Source organism: Stenella coeruleoalba (genome assembly GCF_951394435.1).
Source record: "Stenella coeruleoalba genome assembly, chromosome: 16".
In the NCBI taxonomy this organism is placed as follows: domain Eukaryota; kingdom Metazoa; phylum Chordata; class Mammalia; order Artiodactyla; family Delphinidae; genus Stenella; species Stenella coeruleoalba.
Window position 1 is genome coordinate 26357507 of NC_137162.1, and position 18712 is coordinate 26376218.

The 18712-nt window shown below is 51.5% G+C and overlaps 1 protein-coding gene across 6 annotated transcripts; it reads right to left on the bottom strand.

Annotated features, from left to right (window-relative positions):
* Positions 1–997: 997 nt before the first annotated feature.
* PPRC1 (PPARG related coactivator 1) lies at positions 998–16376 on the bottom strand. Of its 6 annotated transcripts, none has more exons than XM_079901022.1 (14): positions 16124–16376; positions 11632–11820; positions 10942–11088; positions 10720–10821; positions 7671–10605; positions 7328–7381; positions 6448–6505; positions 5604–5674; positions 3878–4601; positions 2763–2912; positions 2586–2652; positions 2341–2462; positions 1946–2097; positions 998–1660 (listed from the first exon to the last, which is right to left on the bottom strand). In XM_079901022.1, the coding sequence occupies exons 2-14, from the start codon at positions 11734–11736 to the stop codon at positions 1557–1559; spliced, it is 4791 nt and encodes a 1596-aa protein (XP_079757148.1). In that variant the 5' UTR covers positions 11737–11820; positions 16124–16376; the 3' UTR covers positions 998–1556. The 6 variants fall into 6 exon arrangements, with proteins under 6 accessions (XP_079757148.1, XP_079757147.1, XP_079757146.1 ...); XM_079901021.1 differs by lacking the exon at positions 16124–16376 and adding an exon at positions 15675–16035 and having other exon boundaries at positions 10729–10821; XM_079901020.1 differs by lacking the exon at positions 16124–16376 and adding an exon at positions 15675–16035 and having other exon boundaries at positions 5604–5671.
* Between the last annotated feature and the right edge of the window lie 2336 nt (positions 16377–18712).

Here is an 18712-nt window from a genome sequence, read left to right on the forward strand (position 1 = left end):
CCTGCCTTTTTGATGGAGCCACCTTTTCTCAGTGCTGCGGTTACCCGCGCCCCTGGCATCTGGATGCCAGAGTAATGAGTGGGCCGGGGGGCCCGAGCTGACCTTGAATTCCTCTAAACTTGCTCACATGATCTCCCAACCTACCCTATTCGCGCTGCCCGTGGACTCCCACTCTTCATCTTCACTGCCTCCAACACCCTGGGAGGCCCTTTCTCAAGATACCACCCCAACCTCTGCATTCCCATCTCTATTACAGCGGACACTTCAGATTATCTGTGGTAGTGGTGAGGCGCTGACCTTCAAAACTGCCCCTACCTCAATCATGACTTGCCCATGAGACAACCCTTTCCTCTTACATAACACAGCCTTAGGTCAGCTCCATGAAGGGAAGAAGGGGTTGTGCACCAAACCTGAGTGACAGCAGCAATCTCTTCAAACCTATAATCCTGAAAATAACCCTTCTACCTCCTGGGGACAGCCCACACTATGAACCCTCCCTGTGGAAAAACTAGAAAACCCCTCAGCTGCCTCTCCTTTTGTCATGAGTACTCAAATTTATCAATCAATGCTCAGGCCTGCCAAGTTAATTCCAAGTTCTATCTTATGTCAGTTCGTATTAGCAAACAGCAATCCCTTCAGTCCTATGCACTACCCCTTGACTATTTCCCATTCATGCCCCTCAGGGAGGTAAGGATCCACTTTCTCAAGGGACACACCTCTCCTTTGCCTTTCTCAGGCATTCCCCTGTCCTTGGTATATAATTCCTACAACTCCCTCTTCCCCAAAGGTCTATCCACCTGCATGCATTCTTTAAACATCTGAGAACCTGCTGAATGCCAAGCATTGTGCTCAAGCTATTACGGTCCACATACACACAAGTCTCGGTTTCAAAAACCATTATTTGCAACAGTGTGAGCGTCCTCTGGGTCCTTGATATTAAAATTCCTTCCTGGACCAGTAGCACCACCTTTGTTGGAAATGTAGAATCTCAGGCCCCATCCCAGAAGTCAGAATCTGCATTTTTAAAAGATCTCCAGATGATTCAACTGCTCTTTTAAAGTTTGAGAGGCACTCCTAGATGACTGATTTCACTTACAACACTCTTGAGGAGCAGTTTCAAGTGGTCAGGATTCTACACCTGACCAAAGAGGGGTCCTAGGAATTAAATGGAGGTAAGCATGTCCCTGTTGTGTTCAGAGAGAAAAAGTGACTTGTCTGGCACTACCACCATAGAAAGAAGCACAACAGCACTTGGCAGTTCCCTCTAGTTCATGTTTATTAGTCTGCATAGTGACTTCGATTTTCCAAACACTGGGGGAACCCCTCAACCCCATCCTTCTTACATAGGAATGCAAGTTAATGTGTTTCAATGCCTATTATAAAAAACAAATACCACTTTAAAAAAATCTGATTTAACACATTTTTATTTCACTTTTTTCCATTTCTTTATAAAACAGTCATCTCCTCACTAGCAGCTGTCTCCCCTAGACTGGGGGAGGGAATGGAGGAGGTTGGGCACCTCCAAAGAAAAGGGGGTGGGGGAGAAGGGCCCAGGGTTACCTCCTGAGGTTCTTCTGGGCCTGTTTCAACAATGTGTCAAAGTCAAGAGAATCAAATTTGCTCTTTACAGGAGCAGGGTCAAAGTCTTCCCGGTTGGAGTCTATAAAGGTAAAGAGAGACAAACATCAAGGTCTCTGAGTACACCTCCCAACCACAGCGTCCTCAAGTGGCCAGCTACCTCTCATGTCTATAATGCATGGAGCTAAAATCACCTGGATATTAAGTCAAAAGACAGGTGAGCACCCATTTCTCCTCTCATCCCACCCCTTAGGCTCTTCACGTGTCAGAGGAAGACAAGTCTGCCTAGCTAGCGCCCCTCTCAAAAGCCTGGGGACCTTTTGAGGGAGGAGATGATACCAAAGGCTCAGGGCCTCCCTCCACTCACCAAGATCAGAATAGCTTCTCTTGCAGAACTGCCTGCGGCCCCCAAAGCAGAGATCAAAGGGCTGTTCATCTGCTTGCCTCAGCTTGTGGCCACTCTCAATGGCTGCAAATGCCTCCTCAGCATAGCGATAAGTGACGAAGCCATAGTTGTCACTGGTGGGGAGGGTGAGACAGAGGCTGACATGGCTATTTGGGCACATGCCATGGAGAAGAGACAGCTCGCCAGGGTACAGTAATGGACTGGGGTGGTTCTTCTCATTCCCCAAATTGCCAACCCTCTAACTGTAGAAATGAAGGTGCCTATATTGCCTAGGACACCAGAGCAAGGGGGGAGAAACAAAAAGCATCAAGATAGATAATGAGACAGGACATCCTGACCTTAGGGCCCAACCTCACCCTTGGACACGGAAGTGGATGGTGCACTCCTCAATCTCTCCGAAAACAGAGAACCTCTGTTTCAGCTCTGACCTAGTCATGCGACCAGGTATCTTCCCAATGAAGACCACTCTTCTCTCTTCCTATGTTAGGTCAAGGAAAATTGACACACTATGAGCCAAGGCCATAGCTGCAGACGGCTCTCTGAGCTCATGTCATGGCTCAGGGACAAGCCCTCTCCTCCCAGGAGCTGTTCCTCTACTCACTATTGCACGCTCCTTCTGCAGAACTCTCTGCCTTTGGTAATGGTCGTGTGAACGATAAGAACTGTACCTGACAAGAGAAGAAGGTGCCATCAGTGCCCCAGACATTACGCAGCTCAAGTCTCAGAACTCTTAGGCACCTGCACCCCAGATGCACCGACTCCCTGAAAACACGCTCACCGCCGCCTCCTGTCACTTCTCCGGCGAGGAGATGGAGAGCGGGACCGACTTCGGGAACTAGATGATGAGGATGAGGAAGACGAGGAGGAAGATGAGGAGGAGGAAGAGGAAGAGCATCTTCGGGAACGTCCAGAGGAACTGCAACTGGACCTGGAGAACAAAGGGGCACACAGGAATGCTGGGAGCAGTGCAGGTATATTCTACTTACCTCACCTTGGCCCCAGCCCTGCCTCCCTGTCAGGAAGCTCAGGACCAAAGGCAAAGCAGAGCAGAGGAGATCTAGAAGAACTCTTCGCAGATGACCAAACTGAGAACCTCATGAACTTTAGATGTTCTAGAGTATTTGGGCACAGATCATATTTATTTTCAATTATGCAATTAAAAATAGAAAAATATTTAACAAATCAGAAAGAATAAAAATAACGGAGACTCGGAGATAAAAGGCTGGGCCCTAGGTCTTACAATTAGCTGCGGGTGGGGAGCGGGGCAGGCCTGGGTCTCTGGGATCCTGCTCCCCTCATATGTCTCATAGGAGTACTATGAACACGGCATTTAGGGGATGTGCTAGACCTGTAGTAGGGGACATTTCTGAAGATAAGCTTCACCATCAAAAACCAAGAATTCTTCATTGATTAAGTGGAAAAATTTGGGTCTATTACTGAGAAAAAGGTACTGCCAGAAAATAGCTGAGGCCACAGTGACACTCAAAGGAACTGTCCCAGACTGTTTCCTCAACAGATGATTAAAGGAAGGACTGTTTGCCATTAACAACCCACTAGACCACCATCCCACATACTACCGGGAAAATAGCAGAAATAAGGACTGATACAGTATGCAAAGGAATCAACGTGGTCAAGATCAAACCCTAATTGTCTCCCCAAGGCAGGTCTCCAGGAAGGAGGAGACCTCAGAGATATCCCAATCTCCAACAGGGGATAGAAGCTATCTTCTCAGAGCTTGCCTCCTTCGAATCCAGTAAAGGGGGAGAAGACAAAAGCCAAAGACAGAAATAGAAGCCTTACTGCCTGAAAGTATCGATGTGCTAAAGCTTTCAGAGTAAACCAGAGGAGAGAAATTCCAAAGTGGAGAGAACCTAACAGGCCATCAGAGCTCACCTTCGCCACCTCTTGTGTGGGGGGGAGAGGGACCGGGACCGGGACCGGGATGAGGAAGACGACGATGAGGATGAGGAGGAAGATGCTTCGCTGGTCCGGTTGGACCCAGAGCTGACAGAACGGTTGCTGCGGCCACGGCGGCCTTGCCAGCCCCGGCTTGGGGGGCTGGCTGACCTGCAGGCTTTTCGATAACAGCGCATTGACTGCTGCTTGGCTGAGGGATCAGGGAGAGTCCTAGTGTTCGTGTCATTCCGGCAGGGTGAGGCCTCAGGGGACAGCAAGGTGGATGGGGCAAGGCAAGGGGCTGGGGGATCTGCCTGATCATTGCTAGTCCTGTGATCAAGTGGCTTCTGGGAGGCAGCTGTGCATGGGGGCAGCGGGGTGGCTGGGCCCAGGGACAAGACAGGTTTGATGGTGATATCCTGATGGCGTTTGACATTCCATCGGGAGCCCACCTCTGGAATGACTAGGGCAGGCGTCTTTTTTGGGGGGGTCCTGCTCCGGACACAATAGTCATGGTCCCCAGAGCCCACATGGACTGGACTAGGGCCATGGACCCCTTCTTGGAGGCAGGCTGCAGCTGGATGTTTGGCCTCTGTAACTCCTTCAGGCTTCAGGGTTCCCTCCTGGGCGGTGGACTTAGGAGATTTGGCTTTGGCCAGCAGTGAGACAGCAGCCAGGGGCTTCCATAACTGATGGGGAGGGGTAGCTGGAGGGGTGAGCCCTGTGAGGGGAGGGAGGATGGAGATAGCAGGATGAGATCCGATTCTACACTTCTAAACACTGTGAATATAGGCTCCAGGGATCCCCACTTCATCTCACAGAGTATACTAACAATGATCAACAGCCCAACTTCTCCCACTGTTAAAACTGCTCCTTCCCCTGAGTTCCCCATCTTGGAGACCAGCAGTAGACACCCAACCAGCTTTGGTCCTCCTGAACTGTTCAACCTCTCACTGCCCAAACCTAGCTGGTGGCCAGGTCCTGTCTGTCCTACCTCTTCATTCTTAGACACACCCCCTGTCCTCAGAACTGCCTGACTTCTGGGCTGCATCTTGCCTGAACTCATGTAATTGTCTCCTAATAACCTCCTACCTCGGGCATCACACCTGTCCACCTGTCTTCTACATTCCTGCTGGTGGGAGCACCCAAAAACCAAACTGGTAACGTTTTTACAATTGCTTCTTCACTGTACAGTATAAAGTCCAACCAGCTTAACATGGCAGTCAAAGTTCCCAGAACCTGACCTCCTGCTTTCCACTCCAGCTTTCTCTCTTCCTTTAGCTCTGCCCAGCACCCTGATCAACCACTACACTCCAGCCAAAATGAACCACTCACAATTTCCCAAAACATACCGGGCTGGCTTTGCTTCTCCAGCTCACTCAAACCATTCCATCTACCTAGAATGCCCATAAACCTACCTGATTGGTATCAGTGATTTTCTCAAGCCTCCACTTTGAGGATTACCTTCTATATAACCCTACCCTGACTGTCCCTCTTCAGACCCCACTATAAGCCACACAGGCTTCTTTAACACACAACATCTGATACTCAACATGCTCATTTGTTTACACATCTGACATCTGCCCCCTGGACTGTGAGAACCTCAAGGACGAGGATCAGATCTCTGTATCCCCAACACCTACACACACTTGGTGCAGAGCAGGCTCTAAAAACATTTGCTGCATAAACTAATCAAAGGCAGAGTTCCCCACCCTGAACCCACCTGCCACGTTGGCCAGTTCTGGGGCTTGTAACCGGTCTAGGGGCCTCTTCTCCTGGGGAGTGTCAACGCTGCTGGCGGGGGGAAAAGGGAAAGCCTGGTTCATTGCCTCCTCAACATCTTGTACATCTGCTTTGCTCACAAAGCAATGGGAGAGGGGTGCGTGCAGAGAGGAATGGGGGGCACAAACTGCCCCAATCATTCTCCTCCAGCACAAAAGGGGTCTTAGTGACTGAACTTTATGTAGGTTGGGTCTCAATTCAGCTCTGCCCAATTCCTGGATGACCTTGAATACCCCCCACCTCCTCCAAGCCAGGAGCCTCTCGTGCCCGGCTCAAACCAACCCAAAATCAATGTGGAGGAAAATATGCTTGGCAAAACAGGATGGGGTATTGTGAACATGAAAAAAAAAAAAAGGCCTCTTGGTGCTGGAAGAATGGGGAACAAGGAGGTCCAGGATGCCTGTGCCCTCCAAGGAGTCAGGGGAGCCCTAGCCATGAATATCCTCCCCCACTTTTTCTTACACCATTACCAGTGCTGAGCAACCTTAACGCCTGTTAAATAAAGGAAAGAAATCCCCAAAAGCACGAGTTGCCAGAAAATAAAAGGCATCACCATTTGGAACCCCAGACTGGAATAAGCCAGAAAATGGTACATATATATCCTCCTCCTTCACCACTCAAGACAGTACGCTGTAGTGATGGGCTGAACCGGGGGTGGGGAACAGGGAAAGACTAGAGCGGACTAAATGTCCCTGTAACAGAGGCATCCAGCTGACAGTCCTGGAGTACCGGCCGGCTGCTGACCAACAGCTGGTAGGGTAACTCACTCATGTCCCCATACTTACCCTGAGTTTCCTACAGCCAGGCTGTCAGCAGGAGCCGGGGGAGGGCACTCCTTTTTGGCTGCAAAGAAACCATATTAGTTAAAAGCCCAACCAGATGTTCCATACTGAGGAGGTGCAGAAGGGCTGGCTCTGAGACCCAAAGGAGGAAAATCCATTTTGCCTACATACTCCATTTGGGTCTCTCCAGAGAGATCCATTCTCCTCCAGTGGGTACCCAGGTATATTTTTAATCATGTCTCTCCTCTGCTCAGAAACAAGCACACTCCCCACTAAATCTGGGGAGTCCAAACTTCTAAGCCTAGCATTCCAGGCTCTACATAACCCACCTAACTAACTTCCTAGTCTTATAACCTACTCTTGATCTACACTTATATTTTCTATTTTGCCTTGTACTACCGATACCTGTTACCAATTCAGCAGTCATTTCTGCAAATTCTTCTCCCCAGTCAGACCATAAGCTCATCTGAGAACAGGACATAATATCTCCCGCAGCACCTAGATCCATGCCTTGTACTGAGAAGCTGAGCTATCCATTGCCTTTCAAATACATGCGATCTTTCCTATACCTCTGCCTTTACTCATCAGTCTCTGAATTCCTGTCTTCCAAGCCTCACCTGGAGAGCTACCTCCCCAAATAACCCAACACACTTGAATCTCCCGATCCATCTACTCTTTATAGTTCTTGCCATGCTGTACCCACCACTCTCCCTGGCCTTAGATTGTGTCACAGGTAAATCTTGTCTTCCCATTCCAATTAGGGGGCTACTCTAGTGGCTGAGACTCCCCTTCTCCTTCCCCCCAGTTTAAGCAACTACAGGGCTAGGCCCAAAGGAAACATCAACAAAAAAGGGTTGGAGCAAAGCTACCCAGGTTTCCTCACCTTCTGATTTCTCAAATTGCTCCAGCAGACTGGACAGGTCCGATGCCTCAATTCCTGTGGAAGCATACAACACAGCCCCTATCAACTGAGTACACAGGTCCCAGAAGTCCCAAATCACCTCACTTCTTCCCTAGGTTCCCCATGCTCACTGTACTAAGTAAACCAAGGCAGCAACACAAAGCAGAAAGAATCAAACCAACCCAGACTTCTACCTCTCAAGAACTCTCCAAAGAAATCCAACAAAGGCCAGCCCCATCAAGGTAGTTTATCCTGTTTTATGGAGGACACTCCTCACACAACCCCCATGCCATTCTTCACACCAACGGAACTGTGTGGCACTCACCAATCTCACTGATGAAAGCCTGTACCACATCCTCAGGACCCTGGGTACGTGGGGTAGGCAGAAAGGACAGTGTCCTTAGACGCGCTGGGTGGACAGCAGGCAGCTTGGTGGTAGTGCTCTGCCTTGGTGCAGATGTGGGAACAGCCTTGGTAACAGGAGAGGGTGCCTTCTCCCTGGGCCTAGCTTCCTGGGGCTCAGGCTTTAGCCTCTCTGATGCAAGCTCCTCAACAGCCACACTCTCAGCAGGCAGACACGGTGGAGCCTTGATCCGAGGGCTGTGCACCGGGGAGGACACCTTGTGTTTCAGATGGGGAGATGCAGGCACTGGCTTGACCTCCACCTTGGTGGGCTCTATCTGTGGAGCTCCCTGACCAGCTGCCCCAAGACTGAGGGGAGGAGCCATCGGCACAGTCAGTACACTATCAGGAGGGCCAGGTGGGATGCCACTGGGCTCCACCTTGGGTGAGGGAACAGCTCTTCCAACAGAGGTTAGAGGCAAAGGAGGTGGGGGAACAGCAGGCCAGAATGGAGGGTGTTGCAGCCCTGGGCCCCATCCCAAGGGCCCATAGGTACAGCTGGAGCTATAAGGTGGGACTGGGGCAGGAGGAGGTACCCAAGGCACATTGCAAGTGGAGGGCACAGCATAGGCACCTGGAGTACCAGACACTAGGGGCACCGTCGGTGGAGGGGGCAAGCAAGGATAGCCAGAAGGGGACAAGGGGGGATAACAAGGCCAGGGTGGCACAGGGGCATAGTGAGTAAAGGGATCAGGTGGCACTGGCCCCACAGACATCGGAACACTAGGAGGCTGCAAGGGTGGTGGGGGCAGACTGGGGACACTTTGCCCATTTGTGGGAAGGGGCAGCATGGGGGTCATGCCCAGCCCACCCGTGGGAAAAGGCAGGGCAGTGGGCATTGTGGGGGGCATGGACTGCACAGCAGGAGGTGGAGGTCTTGCTGGCAGTAGCATCTCTTGGGATGGCACCTGCTCAGTGGGAGTTGAGGCCACAGGTTTGCTTGCAGGTGGCTCAGGACTAGGAGAGGCAGGGCTGGGACCCATAGGAGCAAAGCAAGCCTCAGAAGGAGGCTCAGGGCTTCTCTGCAGAATTGTCTTCTTGGCTGTGGCTGGTGGGACAAGACAAGGGATGTCTGCCAGCCCTGTGGGAGTTTCTGGGAGGCTGGGCCACTTCCCAGCTGGGGGATGGGGGTTCCTCTCTTCTGCCTCTGCTTGGCGCTGCTGCCTTCGTCGCCGGTACTCAGATAGGCTAAGAGGCCGAGGCCTGGCTTCCTGGGCTGTTGCACTAGTACCAGTTTCCCCCTTCAGAGGACCCATGACCTCCTTGACTTCAGGATTGATGGCCTTTGGGGGGTCTGAGGACTCTGCTTCCAGGAGGAGCTGGGGGGCTGGACTCCCCTGGGCTGATGACACTGCGCCACGTCTGGGATCAGTTGGCCTAGACTTAACTAGTACAGGGTCAACTGGAGCCAGGTCATTGGGAAGAGAGTCAACTTGTACTGGCTTGGCTAGGATAGGGTCAACTGAAGGCAAGTCATCTGAGATGGGAACAACCACTGCACGGTCTACTGCTGCTGAGTCAGCCAGAACTGGGTCAATCAGCACTGGGTCAGCTGGGAGAGGGTCAACCAGCTCTGAGTTCGCTAAAGCACGGTCAACCAGTTTAGGGTCAACAGGTACAGGGTCAGCCACAGTGGGATCAGGGTCAACTGCAGTGGGATCAGGATCAACCGCAGTGGGATCAGCTTCAACAGAGTCAAGTGGCATGGGGTCAGCTTCAGAGTCAACCAGTGAGAGATGGGTTGAAACAGGGTTGGCTTGGATGGGGTCAACCAGGCTGGGGTAGAGGTCTAGAGGACCTTCTTTAGCAGGACTAGCTTGTCCAGCACTACTCTCCAAGTTCCCAGAGCCAGGCTTCTCCAAGGCAGCTGCCCAGGCCCGAGCCCAAGCCTGGGGCTTCCCTCTACCACGGGGAGGCACAACCTCTCTTTGAAGGTCCTCCTGAGGCAAGCTGCCTCCCTGAGAGGTCAGCTCTGTAACTGCTGTAGACTGCCCACGAGAGGCTGACCTCAGCCTCCTGGCATAGCCTTCTGCACAGGCAGCTGGCTGCTCCTTGCTCTTCTTCTTCCTGCCCTTTCGAGCTCTCTGGGAACTTAGCATTGTGTTGGCTGGTGGGTTCTGAGGGCCCTTGGGTGCCATTGGCTCCATGACCTCCCTGGGCTCCAACAAGCAGGCTGACTCCAGCTTTTCCTTTGAGTCCAGTGACAACCCCTCTTTCTCAGGGCAGAGGGCTTCCCTGGGCACAGCAGCCTCTGTCTCTGCCTCTAGTGTAGGCATGAGCAGCTGCAAGGCCGCACTGGCCTCTAGCGAGTTATCCAGGAGGACAGGCTGGGGTCCAGTAGGGATCTGTCGCACCACAACTGGGATCTCCAGGTCGTTGCCAGCTGTGGCCGCCTGGCCCACAATTTCCAGCACCACACAATCCTCAGGCAGTGTCAAATCACCTGGCTGCTCTTGAAGCTCATCCTCAAGTGCCGTCAGGTGGGTGAGGTTAGGCAGGCAGTACGGGTGCATGGCCCGCACCAGCTCACTCAGGGAGGAGATGCTCTCATCGCCAGCTGCCTGCACTGCCATCTCTGCTGCTACTGCTGTTTTATCTTCCTCCTCGGGACAGGCCAGGTGCATGGGGAAGTCTGCGATGCTGCTCACAGAGTTGTTGAGCTCCCCAGCAAGCATCTCGCTGCTGAAGCCGGCCACCTCCTCCTCTTCTTCCCCATCACTACGCTGCTGGGGAGGTGGGGACTGGCCCCAGCGGGGTCTTGACCTTGGGGGTCTCCAGCTAGGAAGCTTGGGGGAGGAGGTCTCCAAGAAAGAGGGTGGAGAGAAGTCCCAAGGAGGATCTGTGAGAGACATCTCAACCTACAGGAGAGAAGATAAGACATAGGAGTTTTCTCCAGGAATATCTTTTTCCAGACATGTCCCCATATATTCCTCCCCATTGGGAGTCCATGAGGCTCCCTAGGTCAGGCTTACCCCACTCACTCTACTACTGCCTGTGCTGGGCCCCAATGGGTCAGTCGGGGTGATGAGGTCACGTTCTGGGGGTGTCCGAGAGAGGCTGAGCAGCCTGTGCAGCTAAAAGGGAGAAAAAGACCTGAAATGTGTTTGTGCTTCAGAACTTTATGAGTAGGCTCGTGGATGTGGTTCTAACCTTTGCACCAACCACACACCCCCTTCCCCTCATCCCACACTTACAGAGGAGCCCTCCCGAGGTGACACAAGCAGCTCTGAGTCAGGAATGCTGTCAAATGGAGACAGGTTCTCGGAATCTGCATTGTCCAAGATCTCTGTTAGAGCTGTGAGCAGTGACACTTCATTCTGGTCCTCCAGAGATAACCTGCTCTGCTCAGGAAAGACAACAGGAAGGTCCCACCACCATCCCTATGACCTACCAGGCCACTGAGAAGGACTGGATGCCAAGAGAATCCCTCTCCCAGGCTCAGTTCAGCTCAATTTGCCAGAGAGAGATGTTAGTACCAGGAGGCATGGGTTCCAATCTCATTTACTACCATCCACCATCTCTCTAGTGTCAACAGAGACCTGGCAAAACTGAGTCTTGAACTTATGTTTCATACTCCCTACACTCTCAGGTAAGATGTGGGATGCTCAGCAGACAACCCTTGGCTAAGCTGGAATTGGACTCAAAACACAGATCAGAACCCTCTGAACATGTAAGTCAGGGGCCCAGGCAGGGTGAAAGGCCTTGGATGATAATCCAAGTCTGCCAGGGCATCCTCTTACATGGGATGTAGCCCAACTCTCACTGAGAAACAAAAACACACTTCAAGGACTCAGGTTGAGTATCTAGGAACCAAGGTGCTAGGAGAACAGAGCCACTGAGCCAAAGCTCCTGCCTGAAGACCTCCAAGCTCAGCCCCAGCTCACCTCTCCAAGGCCACCAAAATCTTCAATGAGGGAGATGAGGGAGGCATCCATATAGCTGTGCATGGTCCCCAGCAGTGTCCCATCCTGCAGTATCAGCTCCTCCATCTCTAAGTCCTTGTCCCTCAAACAGGGGCCCAGCCGAGATAGACTGACAAAGCCAGAATCATCCCCCTCCTCATGCAGCAGCACCTGGGGCAAAAGGGAATAAGGTCAGGAAGGCACAGTGAAGGCTGCAGGGCATGGGCCCTCGGGGGCAGCTGATTTACACACTCTGTAAACCAGGTACCGAGCCCTCCACCAATGGCCTCAGACTCAGCAGGAGCCCCAACACACTCTGGACTTGCTGGGCAGAGAGAAGTACAAACTATGAGCCACAGCCACAACCAGATGGCAGTGTTCAAGAACCTTCTGGGAAAAAAAAAGTTTAGACTCCATCCAGAAACACTTGGAACCACACGAGATTGATAAACTGGGGAATAAAAACATCAAAAAGACCAAGATTGTTGAGAAGAGTTATCTGCTGGCAGTGATGAAGACAGACACTCTCAGGGGCACACCAAAGGAGAGGAGGTCAGTAAGCAGGCAATTCCAATTACAACCACCCTACCTCCCTCAAATCCCACTTAGGCCTCTCGTCTCTGCTTAGCTCAAATCCCACCTTCTCAAGAAGACACCTCAGCCCTCCCCAACGCATCTCTCCTCACACCCCGAATTCATACGTGTTCCTGTACCGCTCACTTCTCTGGCAATCACATCCTACCCACTTCCCTACCCCATGACATTCCCTGCATCATTACTAAAACTATATTCCAAGTTCCTTTGGGTCAAATAACCCTTTGTATTCTATTAGCTTATATCTTTCTTGGCTCTTGGAAGGGTTTAAACTGTGCTTATACTTCCTGGTCACCCACCATGCCTGGCACAGTGCATCACAGTATACACAGCTGACAGTCACACTTATTTCGAACTTCTATTTTGAAGGCTCTACAATGTGCCACCCAACCTCTCAAAGGTAGTCCCAAGGGACAAGTCTCTTCCCTACCCCAACCAGGTTAGAGCAAAAGAAGAGAAAGCTTGATTCTGTGGACGGAAAAGCCCCGCCCCACCCCACCTCTTCCCTGAGAACTAACATCTTCAGCCTTGTCAGGCAGGGAGCCATCCGCCCAGGCCTGTCAAGAGTGTGGGCGTGGGCAGGGCCAGAAGTGGCTAGAAGGGCTGGCAAGGCCAGAGGCAGGGGTATCTCCACTATACGAAATTATAGATGATGCAAAGGCCAGAGAACAGGAACAAACACGGACAAGCCAGTCTTACCTCTCCTTTGGCAGCAAAGGGAAACTCTGTACCTCTTCCAAAATAAAAAAAAAGCAACAGGTGTGACTGCACCCCCCCCCACCCTCCTAATCAAGCTGAAGAGTAACAATGCCCAACGAGAGAAAAGGATAGATAGGGACACTTTAGGAGGCCAGGCCCAGAGATGAAGTAAAAGGTGGCAGGTTTTAGGCACTAACTCCTCCCAAGCCTTCACAATCCTGTAATTACAACTAGCAACTGAATAGCATCTCGCTCAGCAAACACTCCCAGGTGAGCAAAGAGGCTGCATCTCCTGCCCTGCCACCTACCTGACCCAGCTACTAGGCCAGAATCTCGAGACAATGTCCAGCTTTATGAACCACTCATCACCACTTCCATCAGGCAGGTACTGGAGCCCCAGTCAGTGAAGCCCCTCTTTACCTGACCTCACCCATCCCTCCCCTCAAACCCCAAACAGCACAGCTCCCAGAGTACCAAGATCATGGAGAGGATAAGCCCAGGCTAAGAGTGTGCCAGCCACCAGCATCTCTTAACTTTAACAACCTCCCGACTGGCTTTCCCATATCCGGCTTGTCCCTGCAGGGTTCAAAACCAGCTACAAACGTGAAAATACACATTTGATCACCTCTTGAGACACTCTCTAATCCCCTCCAAGGGCATCTTCCCGCTCTTAGCACTAGGTTTAAAGTCCTTAAATGGCTTACAGTGGTCCTGGTATTCCCCACCAGACTCCTCCAGCGTGTCTTCTCTCACCACTCTGTCTGTCTCTGTATACACCAGCCATACGGGTTTCTCCAATAAGCCATGTCCTCTCCCACCTCAAGGCCTTCACATACTGTTCCCTCTGAGGAAAGCTCCCCCTCCCCTCCGCCCCCCACAATCTCACCTTAAAATGTCTCTTCCCAGACCCTGCAAGGTAGATTACTACTGCTGATTATATAATATGCTGCACTTTCCTCTGTCCTCATCATTATTTATTGTCTGTCTAAAACATAAGATCTGATAAAAACATAAGATCCTGGAGGACAGGGACCATGTGTGGTTTACCACAGTATCCCCCTATGTCTAAACATAATGGAACCTCAGTAAGTTCCTGGCTGATTGACTAGCTTCCACATACTCATCTTTGTGTGTGTTTGTGGTGAACAATCTCTCCACAAGACCCTCTCCAACCCCAAATGACTACCTAACTTGGACTACAGCTGGATCATGGATACTTCCTGCCTCTCCCCCAAAGGGTGGGCAGCACCAGCCCCACAAGATATGGCCTCTGAGAAAATAAGGGAAGAGCAGGTGGGCAGCTCCCAAGTAGAGCCCCAGAAGCCACTCCCCACCCCCCACCCCCAGGGCCTGGATTGGTCTGCTAGAACTGATATTACCTGGCAACCTGCAGCCCAACTCCCACCTAGAAACCAAAAAAGAAAAAAAAAAGCTTTCAAGGACTCAGCTTAATTGCTTAAGCAAGATAACAGTTCAAACGAAGTCTTGCCGACCTCCACTCTGGGTGGGAACTTTTAAGAAGCCCTGGTGAGGAATGGGACGATAACACTTTTAAGTATGGAGAACTGAAGACCAGGAAAAAAAGAGTATGACAGAAAGAATGTCCCCCCCGCATTTAGTAAACGTTCAACTGGTGTTGAGTAGTTCTCAGATCGCCTCCAACTTTTGCCATCCCCAGCACAAATTCCAGAGAAGCTTAAACACAGACCATCTCAAATTTGTCTGTATCAATTCACAGGAGCAGGCCTTAGCTGCCTCCTCAAAAGCGATGCTTGAGAAAAGTGAGGGAAGGAGAGGACTCCCTTTCCTTACTTAAGCCTGTGCCATGTAAATGTTGAAACCTCCCATGCCCCTTGGATCACGAACGAGGCAGGACTGCAGGCAACAAAAACGCCAGTGCCCATGCCTCACAACCCACCCCAAGCCGGTCGGAAAGAGGCCGCCACTCCACAGCCCTTCAACCTCAGCCCTCTACCCTCCCCAACACACTCCGCCATCCGCAGGGCACAGACTACCCGCACACCTGTAAAGTCCTTTACCATCCGTTGTCGAGAAGCAACGCGGATCAAAGCAAAAAGAAAAAAACTCCTCCAAGGCTCTGGGCAAAGTTGATTCTAGCAGCCCCTACCTTCCTTCCTTCCCAGCCTGGGGCCCCCAGCGCCGATCGGAGATGGCGGGACCGGCTGAGACACACCCAGTTCCCGGCAGTGCGGCTCCAGCGCCGATACGAGATGCCCGGCAGCCTGGAGCGGGAGCCACGTGGACATCCCCTCCCCGCCCCCACGTGGACCCGAGGGCCTCCTCCCCCCCGCCCAACCCACGTGGGTGCCGGGGCCGCCTAGAGGGGGAGGGGAAGCAGACAAATTATCCCGGGAAAATCGCTCCCCCCACCCCACGTGGCTCCGAAAAAGCACTGCGGCGCTGGGCTACAGACAGCCCTCACTCGGCATCCTTAGAGGGAGGTCTTACTCTAAGTCCGAGTCCCCCCACACACAGGGGCCAGGTTTCCGACACCCTGCTCTGCCCCTCCGGCGTTCCGGAGGAATGGCCATAAGGACCCGCCTCTGCCCGCATCCCCCCAGCAAACGACCCAGGTCCGGTCGGTCCAATCCGTCTTCCGCAGCCACCCGGCATCGACTCCCGAACGCTTCTTCCCTTTCCTGTGGCGTCCACGTGTCACCGCCCGGCACACGCCGCTTTGCTGCCAGCCGCGGGCCGCCCGCCAGTCTCACCTGCTCCCCGCCACTCACAGCGCCCACAGTGCCATACGGCGCTTGGCTCCGACTCCCCCAACCGCTGCTGCGCACTCCACCGCCAGGGTCGGGGCCGGAGCCCCCACTCAGAAGCGGCGCGACTCCGTCTCTCAGTCCCCGGCGCGCCGCCATCTTGGCCCCTGAACACCCGGCGCAGCTCTGATCGCCGGCGCCGCCTCGCCCAGCCGATTGTAGGAAGGAAACTACAACTCCCGAAAGACACTGCAAGACTACGAATCCCAGAAGACTGAGCGGCGATACCCATTTGCACACGGGAAGAGGGCACTGGCCTCACGAGGGAGCCTGGGAGTAGTAGTCGCATTCAGCAGAGCCTGAGTGGCACGTGCTAGAGGCATACTGTAATGTATAATTTTGTGTTGCGCGCGGGGACCTAGCTGGGGAGCGCGAGGTAATAAGGGGATAATTACCTGTTGCGTATCTTTTTATTTTCCCAATTTGTCCAACTGTCGGAACCCCCTCTTTGTCTGACGTTTTACCTGCTGCACGTTCCTTTCTCCTTAGTCCAAGCGGGCCTGTGTTTTGAAACAGCACCCCCTCGTGGGCACCAGCACTCCAGGAGCTAAGCCTCACCCGCTACACTGCGGCACTACCGCGAGTTTAATCTTAGAACACAGCATTATCGGTGTCTCTCTGAGCTACTCAGAAACCCACGTTCGTGTCTCATCACCAAATTTACTTCCTGCTACTGCAGATCATCTTGCTATCTTCCAAATACAACAGGTGTTTTCCTGCCTTGTGGAAAACTTTAGCCTCAAAACATCTTTGAGGCCCTGTTTTATCCGGGAAAGACTTTTTGGTTATCCCAGCCAACCTTGATCCCTCTCTGTATTTCCACAGTCCATCACTATGTCTATTATTTACTCATTTGCCATTTAGAAGCTACTTCATATTGTTTTCTTTTTCTTTTTTTAAATATTTATTTATTTATGTGGTTGTGCCGGGTCTCTGTTGCAGCAGGCGGGCTCCTTAGTTGCAGCTTGTGGGCTCCTTAGTTGTGGCACACGGGCTTCTTAGTTGTGGCACGCGAACTCTTGGTTGCGGCATGCCTGTGGGATCTAGTTCCCTGAGCAGGGATGGAACCCAGGCCCCCTGAATTGGGAGTGCAGAGTCTTAACCACTGTGTCACCAGGGAAGTTCCTGTTTTCTTTTCTTTTTTTTTTTTTTTTGCGGTACGCAGGCCTCTCACTGTTGTGGCCTCTCCCGTTGCGGAGCACAGGCTCTGGACGCGCAGGCTCAGCAGCCATGGCTCACAGGCCCAGCCGCTCCGCGGCATGTGGGATCTTCCCGGACCGAGGCACGAACCTGTGTCCCCTACATCGGCAGGCGGACTCTCAACCACTGCGCCACCAGGGAAGCCCGTTTCCTCTTCTTTTTTTTTTTTTTTTTTTTAACATCTTTATTGGGGTATAATTGCTTTACAGTGGTGTGTTAGTTTCTGCTTTATAACAAAGTGAATCAGATATATATATACATATGTTCCCATATGTCTTCCCTCTTGCGTCTCCCTCCCTCCCACCCTCCCTATCCCACCCCTCCAGGCTGTCACAAAGCACCGAGCCAATATCCCTGTGCCATGCGGCTGCTTCCCACTAGCTATCTACCTTACTACGTTTGTTAGTGTGTATATGTCCATGACTCTCTCGCCCTGTCACAGCTCACCCTTCCCCGTCCCCATATCCTCAAGTCCGTTCTCCAGTAGGTCTGCGTCTTTATTCCTGTCTTACACCTAGGTTCTTCATGACAATTTTTTTTTCCCGTTTCCTTATTTTTAAAAAAAGTTTTGTATTACAAAAATTTAAAAATCACTTCAAAGAATACAAAACTATTTAAGTAAGAAATATACTTGGCCTACAAATTCCAGTCCCCAGATTTAACCCTTGTCACCTTTGGTGTGTATTCAGCCACACTTTTTCTATGTATATAAAAACGTATAGGTCCCAGTGAAGAAACATTCAAACATTACTTCCTGTCCTAGTCCCAGAGCCTGTAAAGGTGAACCCACTGGGGCTGGCTGGAGAAGAAGAGGAAAATTTGTTCCAGAAGGAACTGAGGGATCATAAGGATTTCAAAACATGGGAAAGGGAGGAATAAATTATTCGTCAAAAATCAGTTGTGTAGGGCTTCCCTGGTGGCTCAGTTGTTGAGAGTCCACCTGCCGATGCAGGGCACACAGGTTCGTGCCCCGGTCCAGGAAGATCCCACATGCCTCAGAGCAGCTAGGCCCGTGAGCCATGGCCGCTGAGCCTGCGCGTCCGGAGCCAGTGCTCCGCAACGGGAGCAGTTGTGTATATTTTTTCCAGGCCCAAAGAAAGAACAAGTCACGTGTAATGGAATCTAACTCTTGGAGAATATCAATAGGGAATTTTCAAGTTATTTGTTATACAACCTAGCTGTTTTAATTAGCATACAATCATTCCAGCCCCTCTAAATAAAAAAGTTTTGTTTTATTTTGTTTTTCTTTTGGCCGCTCCGCGCGTGACTTGTGGGATTTTAGTTCTCTGACCAGGGACTGAACCCAGGCCCTCGGCAGTGAGAGCGTGGAGTCCTAACCACTGGACCACCAGGGAATTCCCAGAAGTGTTTTTTTTAACCTTAAAAAAAATGTATAGGGACAGACATTGACCTTTGTTCAAAAATGGGACCATCCCACATGTATGGTTCTATAACTTGCTTTTTTTTCATGTAACAATATGTTTGTCCATTCATTAACCAATATATACTGAGATCTTGGTGAGTACCAGTTCCATTAAAAGAATATATCATTATTTAAATGAATATATAATTTAATATCATTATCATTATTTAAATTATATTTGTGATTTCTAGTTTTTCACTATTACAAATTAAGTTACAGTGAACATTCTTTTTTTTTTTTTTTGTGGTACGCGGGCCTCTCACTGTTGTGGCCTCTCCCGTTGCGCAGCACAGGCTCCAGATGCGCAGGCTCAGTGGCCATGGCTCACGGGCCTAGCCGCTCCATGGCATGTGGGATCTTC

Excerpts from the sequence above, each read along its gene's own strand:
- PPRC1 (XM_079901018.1), bottom strand. The coding sequence starts at position 15,827 with ATGGCGGCGCGCCGGGGACTGAGAGACGGAGTCGCGCCGCTTCTGAGT. Across the intron at positions 10,606-10,719 it reads GCAGTAGTAGAGTGAGTGGG|GTTGAGATGTCTCTCACAGA; the intron begins GTAAGCCTGACC and ends TCTCTCCTGTAG. Across the intron at positions 2,913-3,877 it reads CCACACAAGAGGTGGCGAAG|GTCCAGTTGCAGTTCCTCTG; the intron begins GTGAGCTCTGAT and ends TTTGTTCTCCAG.